This window comes from Topomyia yanbarensis, chromosome 2 (assembly GCF_030247195.1).
Source record: "Topomyia yanbarensis strain Yona2022 chromosome 2, ASM3024719v1, whole genome shotgun sequence".
Taxonomy (NCBI): Eukaryota; Metazoa; Arthropoda; class Insecta; order Diptera; family Culicidae; genus Topomyia; species Topomyia yanbarensis.
Genome location: NC_080671.1, coordinates 288558498 through 288584475, shown reverse-complemented (window position 1 = coordinate 288584475; position 25978 = coordinate 288558498). Strand labels below are relative to the sequence as shown.

Genomic DNA, 25978 nt, shown 5'->3' with positions numbered 1-25978 from the left:
ATAATGGAAAGGAATGCACCTCGGAATCCACAAAATGTGTGAACTGCTGTAAAGCGAATATCGACAGAAACAATCAGCCTAAGGACAATCAGCTCGCAATTGATCATTCTTCGTGGAGTTCAGACTGTCCGATCTACCTGAAAAGACTGAAGAAATCTAGGCAGCGAATAGACTATACCGCATAGCAATCAGCCCATCATGTGATTGCTACCAATTTTGAACTGAAAGAGCTAGTCGACACTCCTGCTCTGTCAGGTAAATATATTAACAGTATATGCCCGCCTGAAGCTAGGATTGATACTGCACCACACTGTAGTCAGATTGAATTGCAGATCAACAATGAACCACAATATAACACATCAGACTTGGATGACTTCATAGGAATAAAAGAGCTAGTAGAAACTCCTGCTCTGCCAGGTAAAGCCAGGGAGGGTATATGTCCCGCCGAAGTTACGCTAGGTACTGCACCTCCTCAAAATGAACTCCATTTGCAGACAACTGATGGACACAATATGCTTGATTCCACCAACGGTTACTTCAACAGTGAACCCGAAGATCATAATAGTTCAATTTCAGTTTACTCAGGTAAAAATAAAGAGTGTATATGTTCTTCCGAAGTTGGACATGTTGATGCTGCGCCCGTTGAAAATCCATCTCCTCCGCAGGTGGATACTACCATTGCTATAAATCGCCCTCGACGTACACGTATGCTGCCATCAGATGATAATATGTATGCTCAGCTTCGAATATATTACCAGAACGTGAGAGGACTTCGTACGAAAATCGATGAGCTGTTCGTTGCTGCCACGGATGTTGATTATGATGTGATTGTTTTAACTGAAACGTGGTTGAACGATCAAATCAACTCGATTCAGCAATTAGGACCAAGTTACACAATCTACCGCAATGATCGTGACCCATCAAGTACTGGAAAAACGCGAGGTGGTGGTGTTCTCATCGCGGTATCCAACCGGCTATCGTCAAAACGAAACACAATTAACAACAACGGTATTGAACAACTGTGGGTAAATATTCACATTCAAGATGCCACTATATGTGTAGGTGTTGTGTATCTTCCTCCGAGCTCTGCTGATGATGCTAATGTTATTCAAGCGCATGTCGATACCGCGCTTGATATCACTAACTCTCTGGAACCAAACGCTGTTCATTTACTGTTTGGCGATTATAAGCCTGGGCTTATATGGAAATTCACTTATTCTGGCTGCGCTTCTCCCGATCCATCTGAATCTACTTTCTCAAGGTCTAGTATTGCCTTACTCGATGGGATGTCCATACTAAACATGTCACAAATGTGTACAGTTACTAACACACGGAATCGAACCTTAGATCTGCTGTTTGTCAACGAGGAAGCTTCGAAAAACTGCTATATCTTTGAAGCAGACGAGCCGCTGGTCGATATTGACTCACATCACCCTCCTCTCGCAGTGACACAGGTCTGCCCCCAGCGGATTTCTTTCGATGAGATCCTTGAAGACCGAAGTTTTAATTTTTCAAAAGCCGATATTCCTGGTCTCAACAACTCACTACAGAATATCGACTGGTTGAACCTGCTAAATCACGCAATAGATGTTGACGTTGCTGTAGATAGGTTTACACTCACCTTAACAGATTTGTTCAGAGTACATGTTCCTGCACCTAGTCCTCGCAATAAGCCTCCCTGGTCAAATCGGCGCCTTCGACAGCTCAAAAGTTGGAAAGCAGCAGCACTCCGCCATTATACAAGCCGACGAAACCCATTCACAAAGCAGGAGTTTATTATCGCCAGCAGCAATTATAAATCGTACAACCGCTTTCTTTATTCCAGACATGTTTCAAAAACTCAATCTAATCTTAAACGAAATCCAAAAAGCTTTTGGTCTTTTGTAAATGGAAAGCGCAAGGAGAATGGACTTCCTTCCAGTATGTTTCTGGCAGATGAACTTGAAAGCACACCTCGTGATATCTGCGATCTGTTTGTGAAGCATTTTTCAAGTGTATTTAAAAAGGCTTCGGCCTGCCAACTGAAATTGAATGCGGTATTCGCGATGTTCCTTGTGATGTGTTGAACCTAACTAACATTAGCTTTTCCGACGAAGATATTCTTGCGGCTATTGGAAAAATGAAGACATCAACTTCAGCTGGACCAGATGGGATTCCTGCTATAATCCTGAAGAAATGTGCAAGCACACTGTGTGCTCCGTTGAAATTAATATTCAATCAATCGCTTTCACAAGCAGTGTTTCCGCAGTGTTGGAAGAAATTGGTCATGTTTCCCGTTTTTAAAAAAGGTGATAAACAGGATGTGGCAAACTATTGCGGCATCACCTCTCTTTGCGCAGGATCGAAACTATTCGAGATTCTAGTAGGGAATGTACTATTCAGAGCAACTAAAACGTACATATCATCAGAACAACATGGCTTCTTCCCAGCTAGATCCACAACTACGAATTTAGCTCAGTTTACCTCACACTGTATTAAACATATAGAGTCTGGGGCCCAAGTAGATGCTATCTATACGGATCTCAAAGCGGCATTTGATCGCGTCGATCACTCTCTTCTGCTAGCGAAGATTGAGCGGCTTGGTGCATCTCGAAACTTCACGGAGTGGCTCAAGTCATATCTCGTTGGCCGATCCTTATCAGTAAAATTAGGAAACCATGAGTCATATAGCTTCATCAACATGTCGGGAGTCCCCAGGGAAGCAATCTCGGAACCTTACTTTTTTCTTTGTACTTCAACGACGTTTGCTTTATTTTACCGCCGGGATGCAAACTAATTTACGCTGACGATCTGAAACTATTTCTCATCATACGTTCCATAGAAGACTGCATCGCACTACAGCGACACTTAGATGCTTTCTATTATTGGTGTACTCGTAACCTCTTAACTCTCAGTGTGTCCAAATGCTTTGTGATCTCATTTGCTCGCAGAAAAAATCCAATCCCTTGGAATTATTCGATCTCAGGACAATCACTCGAAAGAGTGTCAGTTGTAAGAGACCTTGGCGTGCTGCTGGATTCACAGCTGACCTTCAAAGATCATTATTCAAACATTATATCCCAAGCAAATAGAAACCTTGGTTTCATCATAAGAATCGCAAAAGAATTTACCGATCCGTACTGTTTGCAATCTCTGTACTTCTCTCTGGTCCGTTCTATTCTCGAAGCGTCAGCTGTCGTCTGGAGTCCTTACACGGGTGTTTGGACAAATAGAATTGAAGCAGTACAAGCTAGGTTCATTCGTTACGCTCTCAAATCTTTACCATGGCAAAACCCACTGGAGCTACCACCATATGTCGATCGCTGCCGTTTACTAGACATGGATACCCTTGCCAAAAGAAGAAATATATCTAGAGCTGTTTTTATTGGAAAGCTTCTAACTAGTAAGATAGATGCCCCAGATATATTATCACAGGTTAATGTTAACGTGCACCCTAGATATTTAAGATCGCGAGACTTTTTAAGACTTGACTTTCAACGTACTGAATATGGCCAGAACGAGCCCATTAGGGCAATGTGCAATGTATTTAATAAGGTTTATGAATATTTCGACTTTTCTGTATCAAGTGATGTTTTTAAAGATAGGCTTAGACGACTTACTTAGCATATAAGATAAACATGAAGAATTATTTTAAGACTGATTGTTATTTAGTTAAGATTAATGTAATGTAATGTGAAACTTTGTTAACCATGTGTGTGCTAAAAGATAGTGAGGTTTTTACGCGCATTTGAAGATCCATCTTCAAATGGGCTTTTCCTCCTCCACCTTCATTAAGACCATTATAGGTCAGATGAAGGAAGAAGTTTAAATAAATAAATAAAATGTGAATATCAATGTGGCGCCCCATAGAATCATATTAGCGCCCTGTGAGCTATGAGAAGCACCCCAGTGAGTGCGTAAGCGCTCTCCGAGCTATGGGAATATCATACTAGCACTCCAGAGAATCTTAGAGCGCCCTACGAACTATGAGAATATTAGACTAGCGCCCTAGCGAGTTTGAGAGCACCCTGCGAACTATGCGAATATCGTAAAAGCACTCGAGAGAATCTAAGAGCGCCCTGCAATCCATGAGAATATCAAACTAGCGCCCTGTAAACTAAGAGAACATCAGACTAGTAACCTAGAGAGTTTGAGAGCGCCCTGCGAGCTATGGGAATATCATACTAGCGTCCCAGAGAATCGAAGAGCGCCCTTCGAGATATGTGAATATCATACTAGCACCCCATAGAGTCTCGGAGCGCCGTGTGAACTATGAGAATATCGGACTTGCGCCCTAGGGAATTAAAGAGAGCCCTGCGACCTATGCGAATATTAAACTGGTGCCCGAGAGACTCTGAGAGCGCCCAGCGAGCAATGTGAATATCATACTGTCGTCTCATAGGGTCATATTAGCACCATAGAGAGCTTAAGAGCGCCCTGTGAGCTATGGGAAGCACCCCAATGAGTGAAGAAGCGCTCTTCGAGCTATGGGAATATCATATTAACGCTGCAGAGAATCTTAGAGCGCACTGCGAACTATGAGAATAACAGACTAGCGTGCCAGCGAGTTTGAGAACGCCCTGCAAACTATGTGAATATCCTAAAAGCGTTTGAGAGAATCTTAGAGCGCCCTGCGAACGATGAGAATATAAGACTAGACCCCTATAAAGTTTCAGATTCCCCTGCGAGCTATGGCTCAAGAGAGTCTGAGAGCGCCCAGCGAGCCATGTGAATATCATTATAACGCCCCACAGAGCCAAACTAGCGCCCTGTGAGCTATGAGAATACCATACTAGAGCTCCAGCGAGTGTGGAAGCGCTCTCCGAGCTATGGGAATAGCATACTGGCGTCCTAGAGAGTGCGAAAGCGCCCAGCGAACAATGAGAATATCAGACTAGCGCCCTCAAGAATTTGAGATTACCCTACGAGCTATGGAAGAATTTGAGAATTTGAGATTACCCTACGAGCTAATGTGAGAGCGCCCTGCGAACAATGTGAATATCATACTAGCGCCCCATAGAGTCATACTGACGCCCTAGAGAGCCTAAGATCGGCCTGGAGCTATGAGAATATCAAATTAGCACCCTAGTGAGTTTTAGAGTGCCTTGCGAGTTATGGGAATATCGTACTGGCGCCCCAGAGAATCCGAGAATGCCGTGCGAACTATAGAAATATCAGACTAACGCCCCAAAGAATCTGTGAGCTCCCTGCGAACTATGAAAACATCGGACTACCGCCCCAAAGAGGTTGGGAGCGCTCTGCGAGCTATGGGGATATCATACTGCCACCAGAGAGAATCTGTGGGCGCCCTGCGGACGATGTTAGTTTCAAAATATCCTAGAGAGTTTGTGAGCGCCCTGCGAGGAATATCATGCTGGCGCTTGAGATAATCTGAAAGCGCCATGATATGCTGGCTGCGAGCTATATGAATATCATTCTAACGCCCCATAGAGTCTCGGAGCGCCGTGCGAACTATGAGAATATCGGACTTGCGCCCTAGGGAATTTAAGAGAGCCCTGCGACCTACGCGAATATTAAACTGGTGCCCAAAAGACTCTGACAGCGCCCTGTGAGCAATGTGAATATCATACTGGCGCCCCATAGAGTTATTTTAGCGCCCTGCGAGCTACGAGCAGCACCCCAGCGAGTGCGGAAGCGCTCTCCGAGCTATGGTAATATCATACTAGCGCTCCAGAGAATCTTAGAGCGTCCTACGAACTGTGAGAATATTAGACTAGCGCCCTAGCGAGTTTGAGAGCGCCCGGCAAACTATGTGAATATCGTAAAAGCGCTCGAGAGAATTTAAGAGCGCCCTGCAATCTATAAGAATATTAGACTAGCGCCCCAGAGAATTTGTAAGCGCCGGGCAAACTAAGAGAACATCAGACTAGTAACCTAGAGAGTTTTGTGAATATCATACTAGCCCCTGAAGAGCTTGAGAGCGCCCTGTGAGCTATGATACTACGTATCATACTGGGGCCCTAGCGAGCATGGAAGCACTCTTCGAACTATGGGAATATGATACTGGTACCTCAGAGAATCTGAGAGCGCCCTACGAACTATGGGAATGTCAGATTAGCGCCCTAGCGAGTTTGGGAGCGCCCTGCGAGCTATGGAAATATTATACTGTCGCCAGAGAGAATCTGAGAATCTGCCATGCGAGCGATGAGAATATAAGGCTACCCTATAGAGTTTGAGAGCGCCCTACGAGCTATGTGAATATCGTACTTGCGCCCTATAGAGTCATACTAGCGCCCTAGAGAGCCTGAGAGCGTCCAGCGAGCTATGAGAATATCATTATAACACCTCAGCGTGGAAACGCTCTCCAAGCTATGTGGATATCACAATAGCACCCCATAGGGTCTCGGAGCGTACTTCGGACTATGAGAATATCAGTCTAGCGCCAATGTAAGTTTTAAAGTGCCCGGCGAGCTATGGGAATATTATACTGGCGCCTCAGAGAATCTGAGAGCGCCCTGCGAACTATGAGAATATCAGACTACCCTACAGAGTTAGAGAACGCCCTGCGAGCTATGCGAATATCATGCTGGCGCTCGAGAGAATCTGAGAGCGCCTCGCGCGCTATGCGAATATCGTACTAGCGCCCCATAGCCATACTAGCGCCCTAGAGAGCTTGAAATGTCGTCTGTGTGTCGTTTGTTTACGTTTATACGATTGGTTTGTTCGCTCTCGAAAATAAGGTGTTTTTGCAGTGAAATCTGAACATATGTTTAAATAAAATTGTTGACATAATTTTTCCTCGGCTTGTTAGTCAATTCAATATTAAATTCAGCTAGTACTACCCGTCTGTGTGATAAAATTTAGCTCGCAGAAAAAATCCAATCCCTTGGAATTATTCGATCTCAGGACAATCACTCGAAAGAGTGTCAGTTGTAAGAGACCTTGGCGTGCTGCTGGATTCACAGCTGACCTTCAAAGATCATTATTCAAACATTATATCCCAAGCAAATAGAAACCTTGGTTTCATCATAGGAATCGCAAAAGAATTTACCGATCCGTACTGTTTGCAATCTCTGTACTTCTCTCTGGTCCGTTCTATTCTCGAAGCGTCAGCTGTCGTCTGGAGTCCTTACACGGGTGTTTGGACAAAAAGAATTGAAGCAGTACAAGCTAGGTTCATTCGTTACGCTCTCAAATCTTTACCATGGCAAAACCCACTGGAGCTACCACCATATGTCGATCGCTGCCGTTTACTAGACATGGATACCCTTGCCAAAAGAAGAAATATATCTAGAGCTGTTTTTATTGGAAAGCTTCTAACTAGTAAGATAGATGCCCCAGATATATTATCACAGGTTAATGTTAACGTGCCCCCTAGATATTTAAGATCGCGAGACTTTTTAAGACTTGACTTTCAACGTACTGAATATGGCCAGAACGAGCCCATTAGGGCAATGTGCAATGTATTTAATAAGGTTTATGAATATTTCGACTTTTCTGTATCAAGTGATGTTTTTAAAGATAGGCTTAGACAACTAACTTAGCATATAAGATAAACATGAAGAATTATTTTAAGACTGATTGTTATTTAGTTAAGATTAATGTAATGTAATGTGAAACTTTGTTAACCATGTGTGTGCTAAAAGATAGTGAGGTTTTTACGCACATTTGAAGATCCATCTTCAAATGGGCTTTTCCTCCTCCACCTTCATTAAGATCATTATAGGTCAGATGAAGGAAGAAGTTTAAATAAATAAATAAAATGTGAATATCAATGTGGCGCCCCATAGAATCATATTAGCGCCCTGTGAGCTATGAGAAGCACCCCAGTGAGTGCGTAAGCGCTCTCCGAGCTATGGGAATATCATACTAGCACTCCAGAGAATCTTAGAGCGCCCTACGAACTATGAGAATATTAGACTAGCGCCCTAGCGAGTTTGAGAGCACCCTGCGAACTATGCGAATATCGTAAAAGCACTCGAGAGAATCTAAGAGCGCCCTGCAATCCATGAGAATATCAAACTAGCGCCCTGTAAACTAAGAGAACATCAGACTAGTAACCTAGAGAGTTTGAGAGCGCCCTGCGAGCTATGGGAATATCATACTAGCGTCCCAGAGAATCGAAGAGCGCCCTTCGAGATATGTGAATATCATACTAGCACCCCATAGAGTCTCGGAGCGCCGTGTGAACTATGAGAATATCGAACTTGCGCCCTAGGGAATTTAAGAGAGCCCTGCGACCTATGCGAATATTAAACTGGTGCCCGAGAGACTCTGAGAGCGCCCAGCGAGCAATGTGAATATCATACTGTCGTCTCATAGGGTCATATTAGCACCATAGAGAGCTTAAGAGCGCCCTGTGAGCTATGGGAAGCACCCCAACGAGTGAAGAAGCGCTCTTCGAGCTATGGGAATATCATATTAACGCTGCAGAGAATCTTAGAGCGCACTGCGAACTATGAGAATAACAGACTAGCGCGCCAGCGAGTTTGAGAACGCCCTGCAAACTATGTGAATATCCTAAAAGCGTTTGAGAGAATCTTAGAGCGCCCTGCGAACGATGAGAATATAAGACTAGACCCCTATAAAGTTTCAGATTCCCCTGCGAGCTATGGCTCGAGAGAGTCTGAGAGCGCCCAAAATATCCTAGAGAGTTTGTGAGCGCCCTGCGAGGAATATCATGCTGGCGCTTGAGATAATCTGAAAGCGCCATGATATGCTGGCTGCGAGCTATATGAATATCATTCTAGCGCCTCATAGAGTCTCGGAGCGCCGTGCGAACTATGAGAATATCGGACTTGCGCCCTAGGGAATTTAAGAGAGCCCTGCGACCTACGCGAATATTAAACTGGTGCCCGAGACTCTGAGAGCGCCCTGTGAGCAATGTGAATATCATACTGGCGCCCCATAGAGTTATTTTAGCGCCCTGCGAGCTACGAGCAGCACCCCAGCGAGTGCGGAAGCGCTCTCCGAGCTATGGTAATATCATACTAGCGCTCCAGAGAATCTTAGAGCGTCCTACGAACTGTGAGAATATTAGACTAGCGCCCTAGCGAGTTTGAGAGCGCCCGGCAAACTATGTGAATATCGTAAAAGCGCTCGAGAGAATTTAAGAGCGCCCTGCAATCTATAAGAATATTAGACTAGCGCCCCAGAGAATTTGTAAGCGCCGGGCAAACTAAGAGAACATCAGACTAGTAACCTAGAGAGTTTTGTGAATATCATACTAGCCCCTGAAGAGCTTGAGAGCGCCCTGTGAGCTATGATACTACGTATCATACTGGGGCCCTAGCGAGCATGGAAGCACTCTTCGAACTATGGGAATATGATACTGGTACCTCAGAGAATCTGAGAGCGCCCTACGAGCTATGGGAATGTCAGATTAGCGCCCTAGCGAGTTTGGGAGCGCCCTGCGAGCTATGGAAATATTATACTGTCGCCAGAGAGAATCTGAGAATCTGCCATGCGAGCGATGAGAATATAAGGCTACCCTATAGAGTTTGAGAGCGCCCTAAGAGCTATGTGAATATCGTACTTGCGCCCTATAGAGTCATACTAGCGCCCTAGAGAGCCTGAGAGCGTCCAGCGAGCTATGAGAATATCATTATAACACCTCAGCGTGGAAACGCTCTCCAAGCTATGTGGATATCACAATAGCACCCCATAGGGTCTCGGAGCGTACTTCGGACTATGAGAATATCAGTCTAGCGCCAATGTAAGTTTTAAAGTGCCCGGCGAGCTATGGGAATATTATACTGGCGCCTCAGAGAATCTGAGAGCGCCCTGCGAACTATGAGAATATCAGACTACCCTACAGAGTTAGAGAACGCCCTGCGAGCTATGCGAATATCATGCTGGCGCTCGAGAGAATCTGAGAGCGCCTCGCGCGCTATGCGAATATCGTACTAGCGCCCCATAGTCATGCTAGCGCCCTAGAGAGCTTGAAATGTCGTCTGTGTGTCGTTTGTTAACGTTTATACGATTGGTTTGTTCGCTCTCGAAAATAAGGTGTTTTTGCAGTGAAATCTGAACATATGTTTAAATAAAATTGTTGACATAATTTTTCCTCGGCTTGTTAGTCAATTCAATATTAAATTCAGCTAGTACTACCCGTCTGTGTGATAAAATTTAGCAAAATAACTCATTAAAAATCACCACCGAGAGTAGTGCCATTGTTCTACAGCGCCCTTTGTTGTAAAGCAAAATGAATTGCAAAAAGTGCTGCTTGCCGATCGATACCAGATCGCATCCATATGCTGTGTGCGAAGGAAAATGTGGCGAAAGGTTTCATGCAAACTGTGTGGGACTTACTGATTCACAAATCGAGTCGTTCTCCGGAAATGTACTATGGCTCTGTGATATTTGCGTAAGCATTTTTTCCAAATACGTGACACAATTGTTGTACCTGAACGAGTGAAAAATGTTCCAACGCATATTGAGCATGAAGTAAATTGTCTCAAAGACAAAGTAGCGGAAATATTAGAAACACTGTCGGCGGTTGTGCCATACATCGAACAACAAGATCAGCATCAGTACCATTCAACGCCAGTATCTACATCGAATTTGCTGGATGGAACCAAATTGAACACGGACCCGAATAATACTGTTCCCGATGTTCATGCGAGTTCGCTGAGAGGGAATGATCGTACATTCGCACTTTTCCTTACGAACATTGACGGTGTCGTCACAGAAGCGGAAATATCACTTGTTGTCAATCGTTCACTAGGCCTAGATTCATTGGATGAAGTCCAAATAACGAAATTGGTTCCGAAATGGAAAGACTGTAGCAAGTTAGACTACGTTTCCTTTAAGGTGACCATCAACGAAAAATGGAAACAACTCGCTTTGCAAGCTACATCTTGGCCCCGAGGAGTGAAATACCGTGAATTTATTGATCAACGCAACGCAACGTGGAAGCCAGGAACTTGAACTTCGGAAATTATGCTACCTTAGTCTTAAGCAGTGGTCGCTGTTGCACAACGAGTTTGACGGAAATGGTTGATGATGTTTTTAATTTTAATTTAATTATGCTTTGTATATACATTTACGAACATTTACGTTTGCTGTTGTTGTATTTTTTCCGTTGTATTCTTTATGCTGTTGGTGTACTAACTTTAAGTCAATTAGATCATAAAAGGTCCGTTGAAATAAACAGTTAAATAAAAAAACGCCCCACAGAGCCAAACTAGCGCCCTGCGAGCTATGAGAATACCATACTAGAGCTCCAGCGAGTGTGGAAGCGCTCTCCGAGCTATGGGAATAGCATACTGGCGTCCTAGAGAGTGCGAAAGCGCCCAGCGAACAATGAGAATATCAGACTAGCGCCCTCAAGAATTTGAGATTACCCTACGAGCTATGGGAACAAAATACTTGCGCCAGAGAGAATGTGAGAGCGCCCTGCGAACAATGTTAATATCATACTAGCGCCCCATAGAGCCATACTGACGCCCTAGAGAGCCTAAGATCGCCCTGCGAGCTATGAGAATATCAAACTAGCACCCTAGTGAGTTTTAGAGTGCCCTGCGAGTTATGGGAATATCGCACTGGCGCCCCAGAGAATCCGAGAGCGCCGTGCGAACTATAGAAATATCAGACTAACGCCCCAAAGAATCTGTGAGCTCCCTGCGAACTATGAAAGCATCGGACTACCGCCCCAAAGAGGTTGGGAGCGCTCTGCGAGCTATGGGGATATCATACTGCCACCAGAGAGAATCTGTGGGCGCCCTGCGGACGATGTTAGTTTCAAAATATCCTAGAGAGTTTGTGAGCGCCCTGCGAGGAATATCATGCTGCGAGCTATATGAATATCATTCTAGCGCCCCATAGAGTCTCGGAGCGCCGTGCGAACTATGAGAATATCGGACTTGCGCCCTAGGGAATTTAAGAAAGGCCTGCGACCTACGCGAATATTAAACTGGTGCCCGAGACTCTGAGAGCGCCCTGTGAGCAATGTGAATATCATACTGGCGCCCCATAGAGTTATATTAGCGCCCTGCGAGCTATGAGAAGCACCCCAGCGAGTGCGGAAGCGCTCTCCGAGCTATGGTAATATCATACTAGCGCACCAGAGAATCTTAGAGCGTCCTACGAACTGTGAGAATATTAGACTAGCACCCTAGCGAGTTTGAGAGCGCCCTGCGAACTATGTGAATATCGTAAAAGCGCTCGAGAGAATCTAAGAACGCCCTGCAATCTATGAGAATATTAGACTAGCGCCCCAGAGAATTTGTAAGCGCCGGGCAAACTAAGAGAACATCACACTAGTAACCTAGAGAGTTCTGTGAATATCATACTAGCCCCTGAAGAGCTTGAGAGCGCCCTGTGAGCTATGATACTACGTATCATACTGGGGCCCTAGCGAGCATGGAAGCACTCTTCGAACTATGGGAATATGATACTGGTACCTCAGAGAATCTGAGAGCGCCCTACGAACTATGGGAATGTCAGATTAGCGCCCTAGCGAGTTTGGGAGCGCCCTGCGAGCTATGGAAATATTATACTGTCGCCAGAGAGAATCTGAGAATCTGCCATGCGAGCGATGAGAATATAAGGCTACCCTATAGAGTTTGAGAGCGCCCTACGAGCTATGTGAATATCGTACTTGCGCCCTATAGAGTCATACTAGCGCCCTAGAGAGCCTGAGAGCATCCAGCGAGCTATGAGAATATCATTATAACACCTCAGCGTGGAAACGCTCTCCAAGCTATGTGGATATCACAATAGCACCCCATAGGGTCTCGGAGCGTACTTCGGACTATGAGAATATCAGTCTAGCGCCAATGTAAGTTTTAAAGTGCCCGGCGAGCTATGGGAATATTATACTGGCGCCCCAGAGAATCTGAGAGCGCCCTGCGAACTATGAGAATATCAGACTACCCTACAGAGTTTGAGAGCGCCCTGCGAGCTATGCGAATATCATGCTGGCGCTCGAGAGAATCTGAGAGCGCCTCGCGCGCTATGCGAATATCGTACTAGTGCCCCATAGTCATACTAGCGCCCTAGAGAGCTTGAAATGGATCTGCGAGCTATGAGAATATTATACTAGCGCCCTAGCGAGCATGGAAGCGCTCTCCCAGCAATGGGAATATCATACGAGCGGCCCAGAGAGTCTGAAAGCGCCCTACGAACAATTAAATTATCAAACTAGTCGCTAGTGAGTTCGAGAGTGCCCTACGAGCTATGGGAATATCATGCTGGTGCTCGAGAGAATCTGAGAGCGCCATGATATGCTGGCTGCGAGATATGTGAATATCATTCTAGCACCCCAGATAGCCATACTAGCGCCCTGCGAGCTATGATAATACCATACTAGCGCGCCAGCGAGTGTGAAAGCGCTCTCCGAGCTATGGGAATATCATACTGGCGTCTTAGAGAGTCCGAAAGCGCCCAGCGAACAATGAGAATATCAGACGAGCGCTCTCAAGAGTTTGAGATTACCCTACGAGCTATGGGAACAAAATGCTTGCGCCAGAGAGAATCTGAGAGCGCCCTGCGAACAATGGGAATATCATACTAGCGCCCCATAGAGCCATACTAACGCCCTAGAGAGTTTGAGATCGGCCTGGAGTTATGCGAATATCAAACTAGTGCCCTAGTGAGTTTTAGAGCGCCATGCGAGCTATGGGTATATCGTACTGGCGCCCCAGAGAATCCGAGAGCGCCCTGCGAACTATATGAATATTGGTCTAACGCCCCAAATAAGCTGTGAGCTCCCTGCGAACTATGAAAATATCGGACTACCGCCTGAAGAGTTTGGGCGCGCCCTGCGAGCTATGGAAATATCATAATGACGCTCGAGAGAATCTGAGAGCGCCCTGCGAGCTATGGGAATACCATACTAGCTTCCCATACAGTTATACTAGCGCTATAGAGAGCTATGAGAATATTGAACTAGCACCCTAGTGAGTTTGAGAGTGTTTATGCTAGCGCTCCAGAGAATTTGTGAGCTCCCTGCAAACTAAGAGAATATCGAACTAGCGCCCAAGAGAGTTCGAGAGCGTCCTGAGAGATATGGGAATATCACGTTGGCGCTCGAGAGAATCTGAGATCGCCTCGTGAGCTATGTTAATATTTTATTAGCGCCCCATAGTCATACTAGCGCCCTAGAAAGCTTGAGATCGTCCTGCGAGCTATGAGAATATTATACTAGCGCCCCAGCGACCCAGGAGGCGCTCTCCGAGCTATGGGAGTATCATACTAGCGCCCCAAAGAGTCCGAAAGCGAGCTATGGGAATATCATACCGGCGCCAGAGAGAATCTGAGAGCGCCCTGGGGACGATGAGAGTTTCATAATATCCTAGAGAGTTTGAGAGCGCCCTGCGAGGAATAGCATGCTGGTGCTCAAGGGATTCTGAGAACGCCCTGCGAGCTCTGTGAATATCATACTAGCGCCCTGAAGAGCTTGAGAGCGCCTTGTGAGCTATGATATTATATATCATACTGGGGCCCTAGCGAGTATGGAAGCATTCTCTGAGCTATGGGAATATCATACTGGCACCCCAGAGAATCTGAGAGCGCCCTATGAACTGTAGGAATGTCAGATTAGCGCCCTGCGAGCTATGGAAATATCATACTGGCGCCAGAGAGAATCTGAGAGCGCCATGCGAGCGATGAGAATATAAGGCTACCCTAGAGAGTTTGAGAGAGCGCAGCGTGCTATGGGAATGTTATGCTGGCGCTCTAGAGAAACTGAGAGCGCGCTGCGAGCTATGTGAATACCATACTTGCGCCCCATAGTGTCATATTAGCGCCCTGGAGAAACTGAGTGCGCCCAGCGAGCTATGAGAATATCATAATAGCACCCCAGCGAGTGTGGCAGCGCTCTCCGAGCGGATATCACAATAGCGCCCCATAGGGATTCGGAGCGCCCTGCGAGCTTTGAAAATGACAAAATAGTGCCCCTGCGAGTCTGAGAGCACCCTGCGAGCTATCGGAATATCATACTAGCGTCCTACGAGTTTTGAAAATATCATATTGGCGTCCCAGAGAGTGTGGAAGCGTCCTGCGAGCGATGGGAACATCAGACTATCGTCCGAGAGAATCTGGGAGCGCCTTGCGTGTCATGTAAGTTACAAACTAATGTTGAAACGCTCTACGAGGTGTGGGAATATCATACTAGTGCTTTCAAGTATCTGCGAGTATCCTGCGAGCTATGAGCATATTATACCTGTGCCCCATAAAGTCTGGAATCGCCATGTGAGTTATGAAAATATCATACTAGCGCGGCAGGGAGTTTGAATAGATTCACAGAATTGCAATTAGCTGGATGTTTTTATGAGCATAGGGATCATTAAATTTGCCTTCCAGAATGATAAGGCCAACGGATTTTTTTTTTTGGTTCAAAGCAATTTTTTTTTTCGGCTCCAGGAGCTGGTAGTTGCGGTTAACAGCACTGGCTTGGCTTCAAATGGTAAATTAGAGTTTTGTAGACGTCCACCAACGCGTAGCCCTTTTCGTCTAAGAACGGCTGAAGACTCGTGAGTCGCTTCGACAACTCCTTGCTTCGAACGCACTGGATCTCTTCGCTTAAATGGTTCTTCTGTAGAATTCGCACTATGCACTTCAACGCCTTTCGCATATCTTGTACGGAGATAAACCGACAATTTTTACATTCTTCTGTTGCCATTCGTGTCAGTCGAGTGAATCTCACCACTTGCGCCAATATACGCTGCAGCTTGAAAAATGAGCCACATCGTTCGAATAATGATTCGTCCTCAACCTCGACAGCTGTGTTACACACTTTAGCCTTCCTTATTTCCGGCACCTCGTCGTCTTGAATCACCGTTGTATTCCACCGTTCTCCTGGATCTCGTAATTGACGGTTTGAAGGAATTGTGGACCATTCCACCACATATCGGAGCGATGTAACACTTCTGTGACACATCCTCTAGAGATCAGATCCGCTGGATTATTCTCTGATCTGATGTACTTCCACACAAAGGCACTAGTTAGCTTGTTAATCTCCAAAACTCGGTTTCTAACGTACACTTCAAGTCGCTCTGGATCCTTCTTCAGCCACGCCAGCACAATCTGGCTGTCAGTTAATAACTTGACATTTAGGATAGGAATCACTACACTGACCAGTTTTGCCAATGTCACGGCGGTACACAATTCTATTCTGGGCATTGTGAGACGACGTAATGGAGCAATCTTAGACTTACTGTTTAGCAATTCAACTGAAAGCGCTCCATCCACCTGAATACAACGCAGATAAAGACAGGCGCCATAAGCAGTACACGATGCATCCGAGAAACCATGCATCTCCACGCGAATAGCTTCAGGAACCACAACACATCTCGGTATTTGTATCTCGTTCAATCCAACTAGCGACTGATGAAAGCTCATCCATCTACTCAGCATCTTGCTTTCAAGGGTCTCATCCCATCCTAAACCATCAGCCCACAATTATTGCATGATGGACTTGGCTAATACGATCACAGGAGAAATTAGGCCAAGGGGATCAAAAAGTTTGGCGATCTGGGAGAGAACATTCCTTTTGGTCACCTTTTGTTCGAGTTGAATCGATTCCGGACTTCTCCAGAACAGGAACTGATCGCTTCTTGGATTCCACAGAATGCCCAAAGCGTGAATACTTTCGTTAGCACGAGAATATTCTATGCGTCTCAATTTTTCACGGTCTCGCTCCGGAACCTTCAAGCACTTCGTCGTCGTTGGAACACCACTTTCGGATTGGAAACCTTCCTTTCGCCATTAGCTCCTCGATATCACCTTGCAGCTGTTAGCGTTAAGGCACCACTTGAAATATCGTCCATGCAGCAGTCTTCTATTATAGACTCAGCTGCTATGGGCAAGTTTACTCTCTCATTTCTCTCAAATTGAATCATGGATTCGGTTAGTGGCAGCGGTAGTGAGAGGACTTATTTTTGTATACGCGGTCGATCGTTGAACGTAGAAATCGTGTTACATTGGATTCTCTCGAAAAAAGTGATAGTGTACATATGTACATCAAATGTATGTGCGGTGATAAATAAATAATTGAATGGTGCATTCCATAATCGAAAAACTATGATTTTGCTAATTTTCGATCATACGATGACGATCTATAAAAATGGTGCATGTATAGAGACAGTGTTAGTGAGTTCCAGCAGTGGTGATTTGTATAGGAGAATCTTGCGAAACTTAGCGAGGAATACAACACAAAATCTCGGGTGAGCTCAACCCTTGTCTGTGTGCGTTTTTCTTTTTTTTCAGATACAACGTATGCTTCAAAAATGGTACAACGTAAAAAGTCTGATTCAGACGATGCGTCCGCCTTCCGTCAACGGAGCAGAGCGTCAACGGCACGGCAACGTTGAATTGTTGAATAAGTTGTATGCATTTTTCACGTGCGCTTTTATTCGTTCCGTACGTCACGGTTTCCGGGCCGTTGATGTTGTGTGCCTCCATTTAGCTACATAGAACAGATTTTGACACTCCGTTGGCGTGTTGTGCCGGCGAGGGAGTCCTCTCGTGTGGGTCGCTCTTGGATCGGAAATGTGATAATGACAACGCAGGTGTTGTGATGACTGCGAGAGTGTGGGTAGGCGAGCGATTCCGGGAGAGCATTTTGAGTGTTGCGCTAGTACCAATTTGATACCCTATTGATCGATGTACTGATAGTATTTACATTTTCATTTAGTTTATATTCTTGTTTCTTGATTAATACAATGGGAAATACGGCCACCGGTTGAATTAGCGATATCTGGCGATTCGAGATGGGTTGGTGGTTGTGTTATGGGACAGTTGAATGTTGGCCATCTTTGTGGGCAGGGGAGGTGATTTTTTCGTACCGACTGCCATTGACTAGTACATTTGCAGTTGTGGAATGGAATTTTTGACAGGTGAGTTTGGATCGGATGGCGAATTGTGGACATCGCGTTGTGTGCGTATTGTCTGTACGCGTTGCAGTTGTGTTGGTGTCCTGGACGCGAAATAGGTTGTTTAGGAGTCGCACCATCCACCCTCCACTACATCCCTGGAATAAACAGTCCATACAGTCCATTACTCTCCAACACATCCGATCGGTACAATATCACGTCGTTTACGACCATCAGTGAGATCACCAGTGAGATCAGCAGCGCATCGTCGGTGGTAGTGCCATCAGCAGTGATAAGAGTGGTGGTTGCACTACGTTATCAGCATGTGGTGGTACACGATCGTCATACACCAATCCAGAGCGGGAGATCGCCTGATCGAGAGAGTGCCTGGGAAAACATCGCAGATCACACTGCATTGCTTCGGGCTAGCCTAGTGGTGAACGTGCAGTACAGTGCCATTTCAATCTCCGGTGAAGACGGTCCAACGGACCCATGTGATATTACTCCAGATGTATAAATTTTATGTTAGATGTTAATATTTTAATAAATAGTCGTTAGTCCATCTAATATGTATAATAAAGGTGTTGTGTGATGTGTGAACAATTCGTGGGCGCCTATTTTATTGGTCGTATGACAACCCAAGATGCATGCATACATGGCTGAGCAAAATTAGACCGTATTAAGTCAGAGCCAGTTTCATCACCAAATTTCAACCGGACCCGTTGTGGCTGATTGCATGCAGATACCAAAGGTGGGTTTCGATCGTCTTCGGTGTTGGCTAGGACCAAGGAGCCAACATTTTGGTCCTTCGAGCCGGATCCCGGACCGGGTCTGGTGTCAAAGAAACCTACCAGCGGACGCATCGATGCTGGGTCGGCGCCATTGTCATCGCGGGCACTATTAAAAACCGCCATCGCTGCTCTACCAAAGGAAACAATAACACAATACCTGATCGGCCATCGCATGTTGGATCGACGCTCAAATTCCACCATCGCTTTTCGCCTGGACATTGGCGCCAAAGGATTTTTCTCAGGTGAGTTGATCCGCTACTATATGTCCAGCCGAAGCTGGCACACAAACTCGTGCTAACACCAATTTTTCTTGCTGTTGTTCGGATACCAAATTGTTTCTCGATTGCGGGAGATGAAATCGATATCATCGGAATTGTGATTCATCTACGGTTGCCGTTTCCATGAACATCGGCACTCGATCATCGGTTGGAGTTTGGCGAAATTATTTACTACATGATCGACGACGGTTGCGTTTCATCATCATTAACCAGTGTCAAGGAAGACTTTGTCAGAAACTCTCGACAATCAATTAAATCGGGATCAAGGACGTGATTCGAAGAGGGAGCGCCACATCAAGGTTTTCCAGGTTAGTCTAGAATAGAGTATATGTCAGCCGAGGCTGGATTCGGAAAATACACATCTTGATTATTGTTATCCTCTTCGACTGTGTTCTTGTACCTTTGTTGAGCCCTGGATTGAGTTTGCACGAAACTATTTGGATTCTTTTACCTTGGATTGGGATGTTTGGTTGCACTGCTTGTTTCTCCAGGTGAGATACAGTGGTATATGGCCAGCCGTGGCCAAGGCTTATTGATACTACACCAGAATTCTCCTCCTCTTCTCGCAATAAATAATTTTCGCCGCGCACCTGAGCAATATTAACGAATACAAGGTCAACATTGGAGTACCACTGCTGATTTTACTTTGAGATCTGCATTTGATCTCTGCGCAGCATTTTTTCGTCCAGGTAAAATACAGAATAGTATATGCCTGGCGAAGCTAGGACCAATCGCAGTATACTACACCAATTTCATCTCCTCTCGCTTCTGACGAACAACCACCATGCCTCCTACTGCATCATCCGCTGCCAAGAAAGGAGCATCCCTGAAGGCGCTGACGACGAGGTTAAAGGATGTTCAGTCCTCGTTCAACGATATATGGCAGTTTGTAGAGAACTGCACGGAAGAAACTACTATCACCGACGCGGAAATACGCCTGCAGAAACTCGACGAGCTGTGGGAAAGGTTTGGTGATATCCTAGTCGAGATAAAATGCCACGATGATTTTCCTGCCGATGGTGATGGTTACGAGAAGGAACGAAAGGAATTTAGTGACTATTACTACCGGGCAAAATCGTTTCTCGTAGATAGGGTCAAGGAGCGACAGGAACATTCGGTTTTGGAACAGTCCATCCGTGTCGGAGAGACGTCGATGCATGGCACGTTGGATCACGTACGCCTCCCACAGATAAAACTGCAGACTTTCAACGGTGACATCGACGAGTGGCTTAGTTTTCGGGACCTTTTCACTTCACTCATCCATTGGAAGTCGGACTTGCCCGAAGTTGAAAAGTTCCATTACCTCAAGGGGTGTCTGCAAGGTGAACCAAAGAGCCTTATTGCCCTTTGCAGATCACTAAGGCAAATTATCCAATTGCCTGGGAAATGTTGTTAAAAAGGTACAACAACAGCAAGCTGCTGAGAAAGCGACAGGTGGAGTCGCTGTTCAAGTTGCCTAGCCTTTCGAAGGAGTCCGCATCAGAGTTACACATTCTTCTGGAGAGTTTTGAGAGGGCTGTCCAAACTCTCGATCAAGCTGTACAACCTGGAGATTACAAGGATCTTCTTCTCATTAGCCTTCTCACCGCGCGTCTGGACCCAGTGACTCGTAGGGGGTGGGAAGAGTGCTCGTCAAGCAAGGAAGTGGATACACTGAAGGATCTCACAGACTTTCTCCATCGTCGAGTGCAGGTGTTGGAGTCGCTACCACCAAGGTCGGTGGACAACAGGGGCACCCAGCAGTCACAAGTGCCTTCGAAACAGAAACCAACTGTTGTGAAGACTAGCTACAGTACAGCACAATCGTCTGGGGGACGTTGCGTGGCATGCACGGCGAACCATCTGCTGTATCAGTGCGGTGCATTCCAGCGGATGTCGGTATCAGATCGGGAAGCACTACTTCGGACTCACTCTCTCTGTCGTAACTGCTTTAGGCAGGGCCACCAGGCGAAGGATTGTCAGTCCAAATTTTCCTGCCGAAATTGTAAGGGTCGGCATCACACGATGGTTTGCTTCAAACGAGAGAAGGAAAATAATGCCAAGGGAGCAAAAATTGCTAATGGTGAGAACGCATCTACATCCAAGGAGCCTCAGGCACCTGAATCTCTTCAAGTGGCCAACGTAGCAGCTACCGATGTGTCAGCATCTAACACAGTTCAACAATTTTCATCGCAGGTGTTACTGGCCACCGCAGTAGTCGTTATCGAGGATGATGACGGCAGACATTTCCCCGCTCGTGCCCTGCTAGACTCGGGGTCGGAGAGCAATTTTGTAACGGAGCGATTGAGTCAAAGGTTGAAGGTTGGACGACAAAAGGTAGAAATTTCGGTTCTCGGAATCGGTCAGACCGCCACTAAGGTCAAGCAGCGGATTTTAACCACGATTCGGTCGCGCGTTTCTGACTTTTCACGAGAAATGAGCTTTCTCGTATTACCAAAGGTGACGGTAAATCTACCGACAGCCACAATCAACGCAGCAGGATGGGCAATTCCAAATGGTATTAAATTGGCCGATCCGTCATTCTGTGTGTCCAAGGGTGTGGACATGGTACTCGGCATTGAAGCCTTTTTCGACTTCTTCGTAACTGGTCGGAAAATATTACTTGGCGAGCAAATGCCAGCGTTAAACGAGTCGGTATTTGGGTGGGTGGTTTGCGGCGGCTTATCAAACCCCACTCAGTCACTAAAGATTAATTGCAATGTTTCCACGTCGGATAGTTTAGAAGCGCTGGTGGAACGATTCTGGGATTGCGAGGGAATCGAATCAACGGTAAATTATTCACCTGATGAGGCGCGCTGTGAGGCATTGTTTGCCCAAACAGTTCAGCGTGGTGCAGATGGGCGGTATACTGTTTCTCTACCAAAGGACGAAGCAATCCTTGCTCGGATGGGCGATTCAAGGGACATCGCATTCCGAAGGCTCTTAGGCACGGAGCGAAGGCTGGCAAGGGACGCTGGTCTACGGGAACAGTACGTTTCATTCATGGAGGAATATCATCGGTTGGGACACATGCGAAGGGTCGAGGCAACGGCGAGTGATCCAGTTAGACGATGTTACCTACCGCATCATCCTGTAGTTAAGGAGGCGAGCACTACTACGAAGGTTCGAGTAGTCTTTGACGCATCCTGTAACACATCGTCGGGCATCTCGTTAAACTATGTATTGCTGGTGGGGCCAGTAATCCAGGAGGATCTACGGTCGATTATCTTGAGATGCAGGACCAAGCAGATAATGCTCGTGGCCGACGTTGAAAAAATGTTTCGACAGATCTTGATCAGCCCGGAGGAGAGACCATTGCAATGCATCCTTTGGCGCTCGTCACCTACTGTGGAGGTATCAACGTACGAGCTAAATACGGTTACCTATGGTACCAAACCAGCACCGTTCCTGGCAACTCGAACGCTGCAACAACTGGCGACAGATGAAGAGTATCGATTTACTTTGGCTGCAAGGGCAGTCATCAAGGACACGTATATGGATGATGTGATAACAGGTTCGAATGATGTGAATGAGGCGATGCAGCTAAGGATTCAATTAAACGAACTGCTGGATAGTGGTGGATTTCGGCTCAGGAAGTGGGCGTCGAACTCGACGCAAGTATTGGAAGGCATTTCCAACGATGATTTGGCAATTCGTGATACCAAGGGAATAAGTTTAGACCCAGATCCCTCAGTGAAGACATTGGGGCTCACGTGGATACCGAATACTGATGTTTTCAGGTTCCAGTTCAACATTTCACCACCGGATGAAACGGATGCACTATCAAAACGTCGGGTTTTATCGATAATAGCTACACTATTCGATCCTTTGGGACTTATAGGCGCCACCATCACGACCGCCAAGCTGTTCATGCAGCTTTTATGGACTCTTAGAGACAACGATGGAAATCGTTTGGATTGGGATCAATCGTTACCACCGATGGTGGGTGAGAGTTGGCGGAAATTTCATCTGCAATTGCCGCTACTCAACGATATACGCATCGAACGAAGTGTAATTCTACCCGGTGCCGTATCCTCAGAAATACACTGCTTCTCGGATGCCTCTGAGAAGGCATACGGGGCTTGCCTTTATATTCGCAGCCAGGATGTAGAGGGGAAGGTAGCGGTTCGACTGTTAACCTCTAAATCAAAGGTTGCTCCATTGAAAAGCCAGACAATTCCGAGGTTGGAGTTGTGTGGAGCGCTTCTCGCAGCCCAGTTGTTCAAAAAGGTTCAGAAATCCATCGGAATTAGAATGCCTGCTTACTTCTGGACTGATTCTACCTGCGTATTGCGTTGGATTAACGCGGTTCCGACGACGTGGAGCACGTTTATTGCCAACAGGGTGGCAAAGATCCAGAACTTAACGGAAGAATGGGAGTGGCGTCATGTTCCTGGCAAAAACAATACTGCAGATTTAATATCCAGAGGAGTTTCTCCACAGGACATTCTCAGTAACGCCTTCTGGTGGCAGGGCCCCACCTGGTTGGCAGAATTTCGAGAACTGTGGCCTCAGTCTCATGGCGATGGTGACAGCGAGGAAGGGGACGAAGAAAGGCGTCGCACAGTAGTTTCAACAACATGTTCTTCAGTAAAGGAATTCAACAATTGGTACATCTGCAAGTTTTCATCCTATTCAGATCTGGTTCGACGTACAGCTATTTGGTTGCGACTCAATAAACTACTACGCACTCAGAAAAATCAGCCACCTGGTTTTATTACTACTATCGAGCTGCGGGAAGCAGAGGAAACCCTTGTTCGTCGTGTACAACTGGAAGGGTTTGCTAATGAGTGGAAGGCTCTAACGAATGGTAAGCCAGTATCAGGTCAATCGGCTTTACGTTGGTACAACCCTGGTATCGCAGAAGATCGTCTTATTAGGCTTGGTGGACGACTAAAACATTCACAGGAATCGGATGATACCAAGCACCCTATAGCTCTTCCAGCTCGTCATCGCTTCACTCGGATGCTACTACAACATTACCACGAGCGATTGCTTCATGCTGGACCACAGCTACTTTTGAGTGTCGTAAGGCTTCGTTTCTGGCCTTTGCGTGGAAGAGATATGGCAAGACATATTGTGCACAAATGCCATAGATGTTTTCGTGCGAAACCAACTCCGGTACAGCAGTTCATGGGAGAATTGCCATCAGCTCGCGTGACAGTTTCTCGGCAATTTTCGAAAACAGGTGTGGATTATTTCGGACCGGTGTACTTGAGACCAGTACCACGACGAGGAGCAGTGAAAGCATATGTCGCCATATTCATCTGTCTTTGCACCAAAGCAGTACACATCGAGTTGGTGTCGGATTTGTCCACAGATCGGTTTATGCAAGCACTTAGAAGGTTCGTGGCACGAAGAGGCAAGTGCACCGACATATATTCCGACAATGGCACAAATTTTGTCGGAGCTCGCAATAGGATCCAAGAATTTTTCTCTCTTTTTAAAAACAAGCAGCATTGCGAGCAGGTGTCAAGGTATTGTGCGGAAGAAGGAATACACTGGCACTTCAGTCCCCCAAGTGCACCACATTTCGGCGGGTTGTGGGAAGCCGCTGTCCGTTCAGCCAAGCATCATCTCTTAAGGGTCATCGGTGACAGTCCAATCACACCTGAGGATATGCACACCTTGCTGGTTCAAGTCGAGGGATGCTTGAACTCGCGGCCAATCACAGCTGTTTCCGATGATCGCAACGATCTGGAGTCATTAACTCCAGCTCACTTCCTGGTAGGATCTTCGTTGCAGTCTATCCCGGAGCCTAACTATCAAAACGTTCCAACAAATCGTCTGAAACAATGGCAACTGGTGCAAAGGAAGCTACAAGACTTCTGGACGAGGTGGCGGAGAGAATACCTGTCCCAGCTACAAGGCAGAGTGAAACGTTGGCGTCCACCGGTACAAATGGAAGTCGGAAGGTTGGTCATTATTCGGGACGATAATCAGCCTCCTTTCCGATGGAAGATGGGAAGAATCGAAGTCGTTCATCCGGGAGAAGACGGTGTCGTACGAGTGGTGACCCTGAAAACAGCCACTGGGTTGCTGACACGACCAGTTGAGAAACTGTGCATCTTGCCTATTGCAGAAAGCTTCGAAGACAAAAATTCTACTGAAGGAGAACCCCAGTGATCACACTTCCCACATCCTGTCCTTGTCGAAGAGGAGTTTTTTCTTTATTTTTCAGAAATGCTGTTATTTCTGGGTGGGTGAGGATGTTTAGGAGTCGCACCATCCACCCTCCACTACATCCCTGGAATAAACAGTCCATACAGTCCATTACTCTCCAACACATCCGATCGGTACAATATCACGCCGTTTACGACCATCAGTGAGATCACCAGTGAGATCAGCAGCGCATCGTCGGTGGTAGTGCCATCAGCAGTGATAAGAGTGGTGGTTGCACTACGTTATCAGCATGTGGTGGTACACGATCGTCATACACCAATCCAGAGCGGGAGATCGCCTGATCGAGAGAGTGCCTGGGAAAACATCGCAGATCACACTGCATTGCTTCGGGCTAGCCTAGTGGTGAACGTGCAGTACAGTGCCATTTCAATCTCCGGTGAAGACGGTCCAACGGACCCATGTGATATTACTCCAGATGTATAAATTTTATGTTAGATGTTAATATTTTAATAAATAGTCGTTAGTCCATCTAATATGTATAATAAAGGTGTTGTGTGATGTGTGAACAATTCGTGGGCGCCTATTTTATTGGTCGTATGGCAACCCAAGATGCATGCATACATGGCTGAGCAAAATTAGACCGTATTAAGTCAGAGCCAGTTTCATCACCAAATTTCAACCGGACCCGTTGTGGCTGATTGCATGCAGATACCAAAGGTGGGTTTCGATCGTCTTCGGTGTTGGCTAGGACCAAGGAGCCAACATAGGTTAATGGCAACACGTGTACACTGGACGGGGACTTCGTTGTTTTCAAATACTAGGGAAACTGTTGATCAATGTTCAACGATGAAAGTGCTTCATGAAAGTATTAATGTTGTGAAGTGTGAGTGACAAGTTGAGACCGTTTTGTCAGCGTTTTTATTGACTATACATATGTCGCATGTGGCGTCCGTTTTGAACTGTCCATTGACTGGCAGTGTGTGTGAGTGCGGTGTGACGTTGAAGATGTTTGTGAGTGATGTGCAATGTTATGCCCGCTTTTGCTGTGGTG

At 46.2% G+C, this 25978-nt stretch overlaps 2 protein-coding genes across 2 annotated transcripts; both read left to right on the top strand.

Annotated features, from left to right (window-relative positions):
- The first annotated feature begins 512 nt into the window (after window positions 1-512).
- LOC131680407 (uncharacterized) lies at window positions 513-2066 on the top strand. The gene has a single exon (XM_058961122.1). It carries the CDS (start codon window positions 513-515, stop codon window positions 2064-2066), a length of 1554 nt encoding a protein of 517 aa, XP_058817105.1.
- A 17543-nt stretch (window positions 2067-19609) lies between these two features.
- Window positions 19610-24930, top strand: LOC131680405 (uncharacterized). Its single transcript, XM_058961121.1, has 2 exons — window positions 19610-20110; window positions 20179-24930. Exons 1-2 carry the CDS (start codon window positions 19610-19612, stop codon window positions 24928-24930), a joined length of 5253 nt encoding a protein of 1750 aa, XP_058817104.1.
- Window positions 24931-25978: the final 1048 nt, after the last annotated feature.

Excerpts from the sequence above, each read along its gene's own strand:
- LOC131680407 (XM_058961122.1), top strand. The coding sequence starts at position 513 with ATGCTTGATTCCACCAACGGTTACTTCAACAGTGAACCCGAAGATCAT.
- LOC131680405 (XM_058961121.1), top strand. The coding sequence starts at position 19,610 with ATGCCTCCTACTGCATCATCCGCTGCCAAGAAAGGAGCATCCCTGAAG. Across the intron at positions 20,111-20,178 it reads GGAAGTCGGACTTGCCCGAA|ATCACTAAGGCAAATTATCC; the intron begins GTTGAAAAGTTC and ends TGCCCTTTGCAG.